Source organism: Mirounga angustirostris, unplaced genomic scaffold, assembly GCF_029215605.1.
Source record: "Mirounga angustirostris isolate CCGP_5_RB_7025 unplaced genomic scaffold, mMirAng1.0.hap1 SCAF_17, whole genome shotgun sequence".
Lineage (NCBI taxonomy): Eukaryota > Metazoa > Chordata > Mammalia > Carnivora > Phocidae > Mirounga > Mirounga angustirostris.
In genome coordinates this window covers 33,843,606-33,860,629 of record NW_026991725.1, presented here as the reverse complement: position 1 = coordinate 33,860,629, position 17,024 = coordinate 33,843,606, and the positions used below count along the sequence as shown (strand labels likewise).

Sequence of the window (17,024 nt, the reverse complement as noted above, 5' to 3'; positions counted from 1 at the left end):
AGGAGCAGGGAGCCTGATGCGGGACTCGATCCCAGGACCCTGAGATCATGACCTGAGGCGAAGGCAGACGCTTAACCATCTGAGCCACCCAGGCGCCCTGTTTTTTTAAGTCTGACGGTCTCGGGCATTAATGCATTTGATCTGCCTCTGTTTTGCTTGCTGAGCAATTTCTGAACTCACAATTAGCAAAAGAGCACACATGATTGAATAAACGTGAGGGATGGGAAGTAGGTGAGGAAGATTTCATGTGATTATCATAGACAATGGGACACAGATGAGTCCGTTCGGTTTAAGAATTGCACGCACAGCACATAGTTTCTCCTTCAGTTGTGTATTCAGAAAGCAAATCACAGTGCAGAAGCACGGAGCGGACTTACTGACAGCGAGCAGAAAGAGAGTGGTCCTTTCTCACTTTTCTTCTTCAGCCAAAAACAAGCTCCATGAATTACAAGAAGTTTTAGAATTGCCTTGTCTTCAACTTAAACGAAATGCTCAAAGAAGATAGAATGGTAGCTCTTACCTCTTAAAAAATGTGTCTTGAAAAATATGGAAAACTGGACAGACTTAAAGACAGCAGTTGGTTATAGAGAAAGTGGTTTGTTTGCTGGGATTTGCTACAGAAAGAACAAGCCGGTAGATCTTGGGAATGCAGGTGACTTTACATGATGTTGCTCAAAGGATTCTCCTGCTTTGCACTCCAAGAGAAATGCTGCAGTTAGCTCGGATGCAATGCAACTGAAATGCAGATAAAAAGTCGGAGTTCATGGTTTTACCCTGAAAAAATTACATGGCTTCAGTGCCATATTTCTATACCTAGTTTTTAAGAACTCAATTGGAGGGTTTTGAGTTACTTTCTGACCTGATTTATATTTATAGCTATCATTTTTTGAGAAATATTTTCTTTTTCTACCTCTCTCCGCCCTGCTTTTCTCTGAACTGTCTCTTTACTTATGTTTCCTTAAAAAGACTGTCCCGGGGGCCAACTCTCCCATTAGGGACTTGTATGAAAAAGCTAATTGAGAAAGACTAGATTGTCTTTAGTTTGATAGCTCCTAATGTTTTGATATGTCCAGCCAGCCATCTGCAACTACAAACTCCCTGCTGAGTTGCTGGCAGGGAGACAAAGAAATGGAAAACAGCAAAGAAGTCACCATGTGGTATGAGCCGAGAGTTTTTGGCAGCCTGGCTGAATTAAGACCATAATCCTTTTCGGAAATCATTCTAAAACGGAACTATTCACAATAAACATGAAATTAAAAGCATGATGTAGTAGTGACCCAAAAGGAATGTGAATTCTTCTCCAGGACATGCAGAGACCTGTGGATGAACTGTTTCTAGATTCTTGCTCCAGCTTTCCTGAGAGTAAGTTGATCTCTAAAATTGTGGTTGTTTTGTATATAAAACTATAACTTATGACTTCAAATAGGGAATGCCAAACATTTGGATGGGAACTAGTAAATGCAGTAAATTATTAGTTGTTTTGATTTTCCAAATCATCTGAGTATTTTATATTGTATGGCTAAAAAACCAGTTGGAGAACTAAGTGGGTTTCTGTTTTTGTTTTTGTTTTTCATTTTCACCCCAGGACTAAAGTATGTTTGGACAAATAGCATATATTATCTAAAAGGGTATTGGGTGAATTGAAAAGAATATAACTTTATGTTGCCTCTTTGCAAGTATGATGGGCTGTTTCCCAAGTGAATAGAATTAGTTATTCTTTTTTGTTTGTTTTCACTTTTACTGCTAGAGGATTTGTAAGCACTGGGGGAGGGTGAGTGGGAGACACATGATTTTCTGAGTTTTGTATTGTTTTAACTGGCTTGAGAACATTTTCATCAAGAAAACTTAGGGCAATATTTTTATTGACCTTATTTATCATATTACATTTATAGGAATCTTGATCTAATTTGTTGTGCAATGTGTTTATTTTCTGAATACAAGGAATTCTATCTGGCGGGGAGTGACTGGCTTTTTATAGCCACATTTTTATTTCTAGATCACACGACTTCCTATTCAGAGCAATGTAAGCTAGTTAGATGTTTTGTGCTCCTCTGGTGAATAGTAATTTTTCTCCCTGACATTTACATCAGGATGTGTAGTGGGGGAAAAAAAAATCAGTCTTAACAGAAATAAATAACCACAATCGTGACAGATCATGTTAATTCTTCTGTAGTCATCAATAATACTTTCTAGCACATGCATTCCTCCACAGAAAGAAAGGAGAGTAGGCACGTAGGCGACATATTTAACTCTCTCAGATACCATGTTTTAGCAGGGCACTGATTTCTTAATTGGTAATGTCGTGGTTTTGTTTGAGGTGGGGTCTCCAGGCCATCACAGCCTGCTCAGATGGCACTATGGTCAGGAGCTCAGCCGCATAGCTTCTGAATCCCTTTGTTCAGTTCTGGACAATTTTTGTTCCACAAGTGGGTACCTCATAAAGGCAACTCTGTACATCCTAAAGCTCTCGTCCTTGTCTTATTCTCAGTCTTCATGCTTTCTTTTGTGCTCCTTGTGTTAATTTTCTGTTGCAGCTGTAACAGATGACTGTGAACTTCATGGCTGAAAACAAAACAGATTTATCATCTTACAGTTTGGGAGGTGAGAAGTGTGATGTGAGTCTCACTGGACGAAAATCAAGGTGCCAGCAGGGCACCTTGGATTCATTTCTGGAGGATGCGAGGGAGAATTCTGTTTTCTTGCCTTCTAGCATTTCCAGAGGCTGCCCACCTTCCTCGGCTTATGCCCACCTTCCTCCATCTTCAAAGCCAGCAACGGGTTGACCCTTTTAACAGCACCTTGCACTGACTGCCTTTTTTACTTCTCTTTTCCACTTTTTAGGACTCTTGTGATTACATTGGGTCCCCCTAGATAACCCAGGATTATCTCCCTGACTTAGAGTCGGTTGGGTAGCAAACTTACTCCCATCTGTTCCCTTAATTCTCCTTCGTCATGTAATATAATATATTCACAAGTTCCAGGCTTAGAACGGGACCATTCTTCTGTCTGCCTTATTCCTCTTCAATTATTCCTTGCTTTTCAGACTGAAATGGCAGATGCACAATATTCCCTGCAAGACACAATGATTAGGTTTTATCTCTGCCTTGAGTTGGTGACCTTCCCATTTGAGCTGCCTCCTGAATACCAGTAGGGACCAGCATATTCGTGGCTTTGCTCTCGCCCCATGGATAAGATCAGCATTAGGTCATGTATCTAGTAGCCAGAAACAACCTTATTAGTAATATGATGGAAGAGACAATAGCAATTCTATAGTTTGCAACCCTCTTCAAAATGGCACCAAAGGTAGACACAATGACCCTCAAAACCCAGGTCTTATTGACTTGTCCTCCAAGCTTTGTGCCAAAGCTTAAGCCATTACGCTCGGAACATTTCCTGGACCAATTCCCCTCCTACAATGTTGGCTTCTGTTCATTAAGATTACACCTTATGTTTTCCTTATCAACTAAGATAATTCACGGGCATTTATGTTTTACAAGTCTCAGAGTAATTTTGTTTTTCTTCCTGATGGGAAAATAATGAGATAGACTTCTTTTTTTTTTTTTTTTAATATTTTATTTATTTGACAGAGAGAAACACAGCAAGAGAGGGAACACAAGCAGGGGGAGTGGGAGAGGGAGAAGCAGGCTTCCCGCGGAGCAGGGAGCCCGATGTGGGGCTTGATCCCAGGACCTTGAGATCATGACCTGAGCTGAAGGCAGACGCTTCACAACTGAGCCACCCAGGCGCCCCATGAGATAGACTTCTTGCAATTCAATTATGAAACTCATTCTGGGAGATACACTAGTAATTCTTGGACTGCACTAAGATGACCATATAAATAATTACATCATGCTACCACTACCAGACTGAAGGTTATATCTGGAATCTGCTGCCTTCACTAGGTTTGAAAGAGACCATCTGATGGCTGTTAGACAGCTAAGTCCTGAATTGTTGTTGTTATATAGGTTCTCTCTATATAATGTCCTTTGCAAACAATTCTATAAAGAGTTGCTGATGACAGGGCCTACTTATTGGAAACTGACAGTATGGCTGACTGGTAGACCTGTGTGTAAGCCTAAAGGCTAGCACTCTCTCCCTGTGAGCTTAAGCCCTAACATGGATTACCCCCAAGGCCAAGGTTGAGCCCATAAGTAGGAGGCAATGGATGACTGTTCCACTGAGAACAGCAGAGCAACATGGTACCTGAAAATCAGGCCTAAATTGCCTCCAATAATATACTATTAGAATGAGGTTCCAGTTCAAGGAACTCCAAATGCAAATTTACCTGATTCATGAGTTCGTTCCCTTTCTCCCTATTTCTACCTCCCACCTATCCACTCATATGCATGCAGGAGTAACAGACATCATGAATCTGAAAATTATTTTAGGTGCTCTTTTCTACTGGCAATAAAATGGGGCCTGCGATTTGCAAGAATCAAATTTGTCTGTAATGACACCACACATACCTCTTTACCCAACAGACCTTATCACAATAACTATATTTTTCTGCTCATACTTTTCCAACAAAGAGCACCTTCACACCACTGGGTCCAACTCTGGCAAGATCTCAGAATCTAAATAGCTTGAGAAGGCACAGAACTTCAAAGGTTCTTTCTATTTTTTAGGACATTTTTCACCTCTTTCAGTTTTTGTGAGAAAATCAAACATGACTGTAGGGTGAAGAAAAAATTGGGTAGGCTGTTTTTTATTCTTGGCATTTTAGATTCTTTTCGATTCTACTTCTTGATCCCACCCATACATCACCTAAGGTTTGTTTTTTTCCCTCCTCATCTTTGCAAATACCCTTTCCAGTGGATGCACTTTGTCTCTCTGCCCACACCCAGAAGAGGTGCTTGCCCCAGATATGGAAGCTACAAGGGTGCTCTCTTTGCACCCATCATGGGCTTGTGTTTCTTGAGAATTCAGTTCATCAGGTCTCCTTGCATCTATTGCTTTTTGTTCATGCTATGGGAAATATGGTTTTAATTTTGTCTGGATTACTGTTGTTTCTTACCATTGGTGTAAAGATACTCCACATTCTTCTATATCTCATCTGTGGACTTGAACAAAACAACGATATTGTTTCATGCACATTCTCATCACCTCCCTGATATTCCATGAGGTGGAACTAGATGCCAAGCTTCTGCCATGACCATTAGCCCTGCAGGTCCTTTCAAGTGAGAGAATATTATGTGGTTTTCAGGGATTTCTTCATAATTTTAGATTCAGTTAATTTTCTCAGTCTTTGATTAATATGCACATTTTGGTCAGGAGAGTCAAACTTTTTTGTGTATATTCCTTAACTTGAGGCAAAATTTAATAATTTAACTGACATTTCGTGGGGGAGTATCTGTGGTTTGGGGTTAAATTATATTCTAGTTTTATTGCAAATAGATATTTCTTCAGTGTTCTTTGTATTTGTCCCTTTGGGTAGATTTTTCAAAGGAAAATGGACAAATCACTTTTTCACTTCCACTTTGAAGGTATCAGGCTGATTTTTGTTCCATTATAAACTGTTTTCTCTTTCCTTTCTGAACGACCCCACCTCTACCCTGACAACTTAATTCTAACTTTTCCCTCTATCCTTTAATTTTAAACATACCATTCTTTTTTGCCATTGTATTTGGTACTTGGAGAGCCTTTTGGGGAAATATACATGTCTTCCAACTACCTTGAAAAATTAATTTCCATTGGGCTTTTTACAATATACTTTCTTCAGTATATTTTTCTCCCAACTGTTTTTTCTTCTTTTGGGGTATCTCTTTACCAAATACTTTCCTTTTGATCCTACTTTTTTTCTTTCTACTTCATGTATTTTTTATTTCTCTCATCATTTTTAAATGAGTTTTGATTTTCTTTGAAAATTTGGCAAGATTATGAAATTTTTCTCCATATCATAGATCTTATGTTCTTTACTGACTTCAATGGGACTTTTAAGTATGTAATTTGCTTTTCATTTCTTCTTACCTTTCTTCTTGAATTTTATTATAGTCATTAAATGGAAGACTTGAAAACTTTTCTTCTGTTTATCGTAATAAAGTTTCTTTTGAAAGATCATATATTTTCTCTGCCTCTTGAGAGTAATCAATCTTTCCTTATGTTCCAGCATTTGGGGGCTCCTGATAATGACTGGACAGACCAAAGCCCATGGCTAAGTAGTCTGAGTGCATCCCTCCTTGAGCTCCTCACCCCCTGTCTGGATGTTGGTAGAATCTCTGATCTTGCACAAAGTGGAGGATTGATCTGCGCAATCCTTAGACAAATTTTGAAAACAGCATTGTCACAGTGGTTAAGAGTGAGGTCTCTAGAACTTGGTCATCTAAGTTAAAGCTCTGATTCTGCCACCATTAGCTGTGTTTGGCAAGTCACTCAGCCTCTGTGTGTCTCATATCTCTCATCTTTTAAATGGGGAGAATAATAGGATCTATTCCAAAGGTTTATTATGAGGATTAAACTAATTGATTTTGTTAGTTAACTTGAACTTCCCTTCATATGTTTTTAGCCTCTGGCTCCTTTTCCTACACGCGCAATTGGAAATAGCTGTTACAATGTTTCTTTTTGGTTTGATTGCACAATGTTTCCTATTTCAGACCTTCACATTTACTTCCTTCTTTATTTTAAAATAAACAGGTCAGAATGAGCAAGAGGCACGTAAGTGTGGGTCAGCAAACGTGGGCTCTCCTCTGCAAGAACTTTCTGAAGAAATGGAGGATGAAGAGAGAGACCTTGTTGGTATGGCTCAGAGCCTATGTCTTCTCATATTTAGAAGAGGAAAATGTTTTTTTGGGGACACTGCAAACAGTTTATCTTCATTATTTAATGTTTCATATATATGTTCTATTGTTAACTAACAGCCTGGAAAATTTTCCAAATTCTGGACTTTGCTACAACTTAAATGAAAGTCCTTTAAATATATTATTATTTTATGTCTGACTAGAGGCATTCTTTAAATAATTGATATTCAGAAGCTCTCTGAAAAATAAAGCCATGCTTTTTATTGCAGAGATAGTGATTCTTAAAATCTGAACTCATTTGAAACTCATGAAGGGGGGCACCTGGGTGGCTCAGCCGTTAAGCGTCTACCTTTGGCTCAGGTCATGATCCCGGGGTTCTGGGATCGAGCCCCGCATCGGGCTCCCTGCTCAGGGGGGAGCCTGCTTCTCCCTCCCCCACTCACCCTGCTTGTGTTCTCTCTCTCACTGTGTCTCTCTCTGTCAAATAAATAAATAAAATCTTTTTTTTTATATATAAAGAAACTCAGGAAGGAATAGATACAAAAGTTCAGGGTCAAAGTCAAAGAAAGAAGCAAATTTAACCCAGAATTAATCCAGCAAGTAATCAAAAATTAAAAAAAAAACTTCAAAAGACAAATTGTAGCACTTCTGCACACTTGTACTAAGGATACAATGTCAATTTGAAAAAAATAATGGGTATATAAACAGAAAAAGAAAATGGCATTTTGAATTTTTGCTTCTATTAAGACAATACTTAGTTTCTCCTGATAAGAATGAGCAGATGTACTTTGTGTAGAAAATTAAGTAAATTGAGAAAAATACGTTAAAAAAGTTAAAATCACATATAAAATACCCATCGTTCAAGGGTTAGTATATTAATATTTCATTTTATGAACACTGTGTGTGTGTGTCTGTGTTGTTTCAACAAATATGTATTGAATTCTTGGATTGACAGTAAATAAAGCATAGAAAAATCCCAGCATGGAGTAGAGATTATATAAGTATAAATATAAAAGTTGGATTCTACCCTACATAGACGTGTTACTTGCAACCTTTTAACTGTTTTTAATATAAGCATCACATCTGTCGATTGATCTATCTCGATATAGAGCAACACACATACTAAAACAAGATCAGATGGTAAATAAGATATGTACCTCTTTTAAAGACCCGGTGTTTAGAATCGAAAGTGTGTAATAGGGTCTCTTCTTAATACCAGATTTCAAATGCATTCTGTTGCATTTCCAATTTCGGAATGTTGTCACAATGACAAAGATTTTTTAAAATTCTTTTTATGAGCAGTATTTTGGGATGATCTTCTTCCTCATATACAGCAGCAGCAGATAAAAATAGGACCTTGCTCCTGTTGATGAGAGCTGGAAACCAATTTCATGACACCTAACATTTCTCTCTCATCGACACTCAGGCAAGCATGACTGTAAACCACTGGGCCATTCCTGAAGCAATCTAGCCTCTAACACTCACATTAAAGTACGATAAACTTAGACTCTCAGGGGCGCCTGGGTGGCTCAGTTGGTTGAGCGACTGCCTTCGGCTCAGGTCATGATCCTGGAGTCCCTGGATCGAGTCCCGCATCGGGCTCCCTGCTCGGCAGGGAGCCTGCTTCTGCCTCTGACCCTCCCCCCTCTCATGTGCTCTCTCTCTCATTCTCTCTGTCTCAAATAAATAAATAAAATCTTTAAAAAAAAAAAAAAACTTAGACTCTCAGTCATAATTGGAATCAATGCCACAACTCTCTCTTGATGGATGATGCATATATTTCAAAATATGCTAATCAAAAGACAAAAGAAAATGGAAACACTGGGAAACTGGGAGAGAGGAAAAAATGGTCCATGCTACATAAAAAAACTACATGTTTGAGGTTGTTTGTGGATGATTTATCTGTGGATGAGCAGCTATTGATCTGCTTCATTTTTCTCTCATTGCTGTGTAGGAATGGTTTTTCTCATTTCTTCTAGTATTGTTTGCATACCGACTTTCCTCCAATTTACATCAAGTTAATGACTTCCCTCAATTGCCTGCTATGAATCTGGGACGTGTAGATAATTTTAATGATTCTAATTATGTGATTGCATTTGCACCTGAATCCAAAACAACCCAGGAGATCATGAACAAAGTGGCTTCAGCCCCATTCATGAAAGGTATGTTCTCTGGCAGTTCTGGGTGTTTTCCTGATATGCAAAACATACAAATTTATTTTAGGATTTCCTATTATCTTCATTATAGTCCGTATCAAAATGAAACATTATTCAAATGTATGCTAGTGAGAAGATTCTGGAAATATTGCACAGTGCTGACAGTATGGTTTTTAAATCTCTTCAAATATATAAAAAATTGAGAGAGAAATTAGACAGTTAAGTCAAGAAATCATGGGCAATAATTACCAACAAAACTAGGTGGTAAGGTGTTTCCCCAAATCCCACAATATAAGTGGGTGGGGAAAAAGCACCAACAGCCACCAAGTCTACATGGCATCTCTCTCTGGGGTGTTGGGAGAGTGAAGGGGAGCAGTGGGGTATCTGATGGTCCTGAGAAGAACCCCTTTAGAGGAAGCCAGTACCCACTGCAAAGAAGAGTAGGCCAATCTGCAAGCAACTGAAACCATTTTCGGCTACTGTACTGGTAGGGTAGTGTTGGACTGTTATTCCAAAGCTGTTACATATGTAAAGTGGGATATACCAAATAAGTAATTATGGAATAGTCTTTTTCTCTCACCCCTGTGTCTTGGAAACCCAGGAGTCTCAGTCCTGGAGGAAAGGAGATGTAGAGGTCTGGGACAGGAAATTGACAGGGTAAAGAATATTGTCAGGGCACCTGGTTGGCACAGTTGGTTGAGCGTCCGACTCTTGGTTTTGGCTCAGGTAGTAATCTCAGGGCTGTGGGATCAAGCCCCGCATCAGGCTCCGTGCTCAGTGCAGAGTCTGCTTGACTCTCTCTCCCTCTTCCTCTGCCCCTCCCCCCATGCTTGCACGCTCTCTCTCTCAAATAAATAATCTTTTAAAAATATGTTGTCATTCCCGATAGCTAGGAAACCAGTGATAATGAATAGGTTCTGTCAAAGGGACTCAGCAGTCACCTTGAGGAGACTCCCACTGGTCTAAGTTGGCATACTTTGAGCTTCAACAAGAATAGTAAGTGTAATGATATGAAACTCATCTAATGCATACATAAAATCCAGGCTTTCATAATGTATTAAAAGAAAAAAATTGCTTTTGGAAGATGGTACAAAATCGTTCTTCTTATGAAAATTTGTATATAAAGGGAAGATACCCAGTATTTATCCTGTATGAACTGTACTATTGGATAATCAAAGAGATGCTGGAAAGTACTGTTTTATAAATGTTTTCTACTAATAAATAAAAAAACAAATGATGGCAATATAATATCACCATTTTGAAACTCCCATTGAGTTAATGGATCTAGGCACTAAGTGTCCATGGCTGCTAATAATATCTCCAAACACCAGATCATCAGAAATCCTGACACTCTGATGAAAGAAAACACCACCACATATAGTCTTGCCGAAGGGATTAGCCAGAGTCTGATTAAGCCTCTGGATGCCACTGCCAGATTGCAGGAAATGCAGGGATTAGGAACATGTCAAATTGCACTAGAAGCGTGCATCCATCAGAATCCAGGCTGCAGGGAATTACATGGTTTCAGTGGCCCGGGTTTGGTCAGTAACAGTCATTAATTGACATGATATTTTTTGGATATCTTGAGAAAAGATTCTCCAAATTTAACAATTTTATGCTGTCTTCGGAGGTTTGGCCACACTGACACCATTATCACATGAAAGTACATATTATAATTGTAGGATATAGTTCAAATTTGGATAGGTCTGTGTATTGCTAGGGGTATTGCTGGTATAATGGTGGTATTGCTATTATTCCAAATTCAATGCTTTAAATCATTGGTTTAAAAGCTTATTTGGAAAGGCATAATCTGTTTGTGATAAAAGTGATTGCCACATTAACTCTGATTTTATCTAGAATTTTAGACACTCCCCCATAGTATGAGTCTCTTATTTAGGACCAGCCCTGCCTTTAGTGAATAAAGAACTTTAACATAATTGAATATGGCCTGCCGTCATTGTACCACATAGAAATCTTACTTATTAGCTACTTTCTTCTTACTTATTAGCTACTTTCTTTCACGTGGCAGGAAGAACAATCGTGGGGTGGCCGGATGAGAAAAGTATGGACGATTTGGATTTAAACTACTCTATAGATGCAGTGAAAGTCATCTTTAATGATACCTTCTCATATCATTTGAAGTTTTTCTGGGGAGGGAGAATCCCCAAGATGAAGGAACACAGAGACCATTCAGGTAACTTTCCTACTAGAAGGGGGTTTTTTTTGGCTATTATGTCATTAGCCACTAGAGGGCACATGTGATTCCCTGAAGTCCACACAAACATACGCTGGGTGTACTCTTAATTCCTGAACATAAATGAGATTCATTCTTATTTAAAGAAAGTCTGTGTTCTTAAGTGTATTGTTTTATAAATAAAATCTTAAAAAAAAAAGAAACAACAACAACAAGAAATTGTATTTGCTATTATTCCTATGCTTCTCCTAAATATAACCTGAAGGAAAGATTCTTGCTCATTGATTCCCAAATGTTTAAAAAAATGTAGTGCTTTCTTGGCAAAAGCAGCAGAAGAACAAAGCTCAAAAAAACATTCTCGGCTAACTGAGAGAATAATAGATTGAATAAAAATTATTAATAACTGGTCTTAACAACATTAATAAAGCAATTCTGGTGTATTCTTCTGGGGTGTGCTCTTCAAGCCTCACCGGAGAAGTCCTACCGTACACTGTATTATTGTGGACTTGTACTGCATTTTGGAACGTTTGAAGTTTTGATTTTCCCTATACCAAGATCGTCCCATCCCATCATAAATGGTTATGTTCTTCTTTTATGAAAGCTCATTGTCAAGTGATGGATGAAAAAATCACATGTGAAGGTTCAGTGTTCTGGGAGAAAGGCTTTGTAGCTTTTCAAGCTGCCATTAACGCTGCTATCATAGAAGTGAGTATTAAGTTAAAGAAAACTAATTGCATTGTAAATTACATTTTGATGCATGGTGCTACAATGGATTGCCCTACCTTAGCATTTAATTAATTGAGTCACTTAATTTATTTGGCACAATCCACTGAGCAACTGCTGTATGTGAGCCATTACACTAAGCACTGAGGGTCAAGAAATAAGTAGAACACAGGTACTTTTCTCCAGGGATCCTGGATAATGAGGGGACAGAAATGTGGACATGAAGTCACAATAAAAGTTGAGGTTCTATCATGAAATTATACATGCTGTGCAAGGCAAACAATGAAGCAGAAGACACTCTGATGAGAAATATCAGGGAAGATGAGTAACTGAAGCAACATTTCAGTTGTGCCTTCCAGCATGAGTAAAATTTTGTCTAGTGAAGATGGTAAATAGGAATGTTCTAAAGAGTCAGGACAGAACTTGGAGTGTTTCAGGAACACAAGGAGCCAGATTATGATGAACATATATATTTAAATGTGGAATGCACATAATTTCTTATAACAGAGAAAACACACGAGGTTATAATTGGTGTGATGATAACAATGTGTTCATTGATACTTTCCCTTAGATCACAACAAATCATTCAGTGATGGAAGAGCTGATGTCAATTACTGGTATAAATATGAAGATATTACCTTTTGTTGCCCAAGCAGGAGTTGTGACTGATTTTTTCATATTCCTCTGCATTATTTCTTTTTCCGCATTCATTTACTATGTATCAGTTAATGTTACCCAAGAAAGACAATACATTAAGTCATTGATGATGATGATGGGCCTTCGAGAATCAGCATTCTGGTAAGTTACATGGCCACAGCCTATCATGCAACATAGATAAACACAACAAGCTAGCTGGTTGGACTCCCTAAGCCTATGAAGTATCATATTTAAACTTGATTCTTTCCTAAAGCAGAGCATTATAAAGGAATGGAATAGATTCAAGTAAGCATGGTAAATAAAACTTTTCATACTTCTTTAAAGAAAGCCTGATCCTATAGATGTCTGCTGATACCCAAGTCAGTAAGCAATAAAAATGACTCTCAGTCAGTAGTTGCAAGACACGAGTGCACCCAAATATGTAAGAACTTGAGGTTTCTAATGTTTGATGAAATATACATTTCAGATATTTTGTGAGATCAGGTGGTTGATACCGCCCTCACACTGAATGATTCATCACTCTGATGACACTGATGGGAAAAAAGCCCATTATGCCCTTTCAGCACAGAGCTTCCTTAGTGGAGGACTAACAGAGTGGTTAGAACACAGGCCTGGGAGGCAGGAAGCTATGGGTCTTCTCCATCTGTCCATTACCATCCCAAACAAGCTACTTAATTTCTTAAAACTCAGTTTCTTTTTCTGTGAAACATTGGTAATGGCATCTGTCTCTCATTGGCCATGACGATTAAAGAAGGGAATGTATTTAAAGTGCTTTGCATTGAGCATAACAAAAATTAAACACTCAATATTAGATGACAGTTGATAGAAATTTGGGAAGGGTCAGAGTCTGAGAGGACAGTAGTAATAAGTTAAGAAACCAAGGAGTGAGGGATGCCTGGGTGCCTCAGTCAGTTAAATGTCTGCCTTTGGCTCAGGTCATGATCTCAGTGTCTCAGGGTCCCTGCATTGGGCTCCCTACTCACCCAGGAAGCTGCTTCTCCCTCTCCTGCTCCCCCTGCTTGTGCTCTCTCTCTCTCTCTCTGTCAAATAAATAAAATCTTAAAAACAACAACAACAAAAAAAAACAAGGAGTGAATCTCCAACTAACAACAAAAAAAAATTTAATGGGTTTAGCCAAGGGATGTATTTGAGATATAGAATAGTAAAAGCATGAATTCTGGACTGAAAAAGTCATGGTTTGCATTTGGTTTCTTTATATACTGATGTTATTCTCAGTGTAAACAAGATTTGTAGAATCTACAGAATAGCTCTGGACATATGCCATGTAGTCTTTAAAAGGACATTAGGGGAGGACAAGATGGCAGAGGAGTAGGAGACCTTAGTTTCATCTGGTCCTAGGAATTCAGCTAAATAGCTATCAAACCATTCTGAACACCTGTGAACTCAACTAGAGATCTAAGAAAAGAATTGCTTCAAAACTACAAATAGAAAAGTGACCACTTTCTGCAAGACAGAATGACAAGACAGAAAAACTCACCTCAAAAAGAACAAGGGGCAGTACTGATGGCTAGAGACCTAATCAGTCTGGATATAAGTAAAATGTCGGAACTAGAGTTCAGAATAATGATTATAAAGATATTAGCTGGGCTTGAAAAAAGCATAGAAGACACTAGAGAATCCCTTTCTGAATAAATAAAAGAACTAAAATCTAATCAAGTCAAAATTAAAAAGGCTATTAATGAAATGCAATAAAAAATGGAGGCTCTAACTGCTAGGATAAATGAGTCAGAAGAGAGAATTAGTGATAAAGAAGACAAAATGATGGAGAATAAAGAAGCTGAGAAAAAGAGAGATAAACAACTACTGTATCATGAAGGGAGAATTCGAGAGATAAGTGATACCATAAAGCAAAACAATATTAGAATAACTGGGATCCCAGAAGAAGGGGGGGGGGCAGAAGGTATATTGGAGCAAATTATAGTGGAGAACTTCCCTAATCTGGGGAAGGAAACAGGCATTCAAGTCCAGGAGGCACAGAGAAACCCCCTCAAAAATCAATTAAAATAGGTCAACACCCCAACATATAACAGTGAAACTTGCAAATCTCAGAGACAAAGAGAAAATCCTAAAAGCAGCTCAGGACAAGAAGTCCTTAACCTACAAGGGTGGAAACATTACACTGGCAGCAGACCTATCCACAGAGACCTGGCAAGCCAGAAAGGAGTGGCATCATATATTCAGGGTGCTAAATGCGAAAAATATGCAACCAAGAATACTTTATTCAGTTAGGATGGCATTCAAAATGGGAGAGATAAAAAGCTTCCAGAACAAACAGAAACTAAAAGAATTTGTGATCACTAAACCAGTCCTGCAAGATATATTAAAAGGGATCCTTTAAGTGAAGAGAGAGCCCAAAAGTAACATAGACCAGAAAGGAACAGAGACAGTATACAGAAACAGTGACTTTACAGGTAATTTAATGGCACTAAATTAATATCTTTCAATAATTACTCTGAATGTAAATGGGCTAAATGCCCCTATCAAAAGACACAGGGTATCAGATTGGATAAAAAAGCAAGACCCATCAATATGCTGCCTGCAAGAGACTCATTTTAGAGCCAAAGACACCTCCAGATTGAAAGTGAGGAAGTGGAAAACCATTTATCATGCTAATGGACATCAAAAGAAAGCTGGGGTGGCAATCCTTATATCAGACAAATTAGATTTTAAACCAAAGACTGTAATAAGAGATGAGGAAGAACACTATATCAAAATTAAAGGGTCTATCCAACAAGATGATCTAACAATTGTAAATATTTATGCGCCTAACATGGAGGCAGCCAATTATATAAAGCAATTAATAACAAAATTAAAGAAACACATCAATAATAATACAAAAATAGTAGGGGACTTTAACACTCCACTCACTGCAATGGACAGATCATCTAAGCAGAAGATCAACCAGGAAACAATGGCTTTGAATGACACACTGGACCAAATGGACTTCACAGATATATTCAGAGCATTCCATCATTCCATCATATTCCAGCATTCCAAAGCAACAGAATACACATTCTCGAGTGCACATGGAACATTCTCCAGAATAGATCACATACTGGGTCACAAATCAGGTCTCAACTGGTACCAAAAGATTGGGATCACTCCCTGCATAATTTTGGACCACAATGTTTGGAAACTGGAACTCTATCACAAAAGGAAATTTGGAAAGAACTCAAATTCATGGAGGCTAAAGAGCATCCTACTGAAGAATGAATGGGTCAACCAGGAAATTAAAGAAGAATTTTAAAAATTCATGGAAACAAATGAAAATGAAACACAACAGTTCAAAACCTTTGGGATGCAGCAAAGGCAGTCCTAAGAGGGAAGTATATAGTAATACAAGGCTTTCTCAAGAAACAAGAAAGATCTCAAATACACAACCTAGCCTTACAACTAAAGGAGCTGGAGAAAGAACAGCAAATAAAACCTAAACCCAGCAGAAGAGAATTAATAAAGATTAGAGCAGAAATCAATAAAATAAAAACCAAAAGAACAGTAGAACAGGTCAACAAAACTAGGAGCTGGTTCTTTCAAAGAATTAATAAGATTGATAAACCCCTGGCCAGACTTATCAAAAAGAAAAGAGAAAGGACCCAAGTAAATAAAATCATGAATGAAAGAAGAGAGATCATAACCTACACTGAAGAAATACAATTATAAGAACATATTACAAGCAACTATATGCCAACAAATTAGGCAATGTGGAAGAAATGGATGCATTCCTAGAAATGTATAAACTACCAAAACTGAACCAGGAAGAAATAGAAAACCTGAACAGACCCATAACCAGCAAGGAAATTGAAGCAATAATAAAAAATCTCCCAACAAACAAGAGTCCAGGGCCGGATCACTTCCCAGGGGAATTCTATAAAACATTTAAAGAAGAATTAGTACCTATTCTTCTGAAGCTGTTTCAAAAAATAGAAATGGAAGGAAAACTTCCAAACTCTATGAGGCCAGCACTATCTTGATCCTAAAACCAGACAAAGACCCCACCAAAAAGGAGAATTATAGACTAATATCCCTGATGAACATGGATGCAGAAATTCTCACCAAGATACAAATCAATAGGATCCAACAGTACATTAAAAGGATTATTCACCATGACCAAGTGGGATTTATTCCTAGGCTGCAAGGCAGGTTGAACATCTGCAAATCAATCAGTGTGATACACTACATTAGTAAAAGAAAGGACAAGAACCATATGATCCTCTTGATAGATGCAGAAAAAGCACTTGACAAAGTACAGCATCCTTTCTTGATCAAAACTCTTCACAGTGTAGGAAAACAGGGAACATACCTCAATATCATAAAAGTCGTTGGGCATCTGCCTTTGGCTCGGGTCGTGATCCCAGGGTCCTGGGATTGAGCCCCACATTGGGCTCCCTGCTCCGCGGGAAGCCTGCTTCTCCCTCTCCCACTCCCCCTGCTTGTGTTCCCTCTCTCGCTGTGTCTCTCTCTGTCAAATAAATAAAATTTACAAAAAAAAAAAAAAAAAGGCCATATACAAAAAGCCCACAGTGAATATCAATGGGGAAA

General features: G+C 38.3%; 1 protein-coding gene across 7 annotated transcripts in view; it reads left to right on the top strand.

The window, feature by feature from the left end:
• Window positions 1-288: 288 nt before the first annotated feature.
• Window positions 289-17,024, top strand: part of ABCA9 (ATP binding cassette subfamily A member 9) — a 60,101-nt gene continuing 43,365 nt past the window's right edge. For 2 of the 7 annotated variants that reach the window (XR_006793215.3, XM_045888567.3), the window contains exons 1-6: window positions 294-1,362; window positions 6,631-6,732; window positions 8,689-8,896; window positions 10,920-11,084; window positions 11,686-11,789; window positions 12,379-12,605. Coding sequence is in view for 5 of the 7 variants with exons in the window: in XM_045888567.3 (XP_045744523.1) it covers window positions 6,637-6,732; window positions 8,689-8,896; window positions 10,920-11,084; window positions 11,686-11,789; window positions 12,379-12,605 (800 nt within the window). In the remaining 2 variants the exon portion in view is untranslated. Of the gene's footprint in view, window positions 1,363-6,630; window positions 6,733-8,688; window positions 8,897-10,919; window positions 11,085-11,685; window positions 11,790-12,378; window positions 12,606-17,024 lie in introns of those variants that run through there. The other 5 variants (XM_054510726.2, XM_045888569.3, XM_054510727.2 and 2 more) reach the window with 5 other exon arrangements.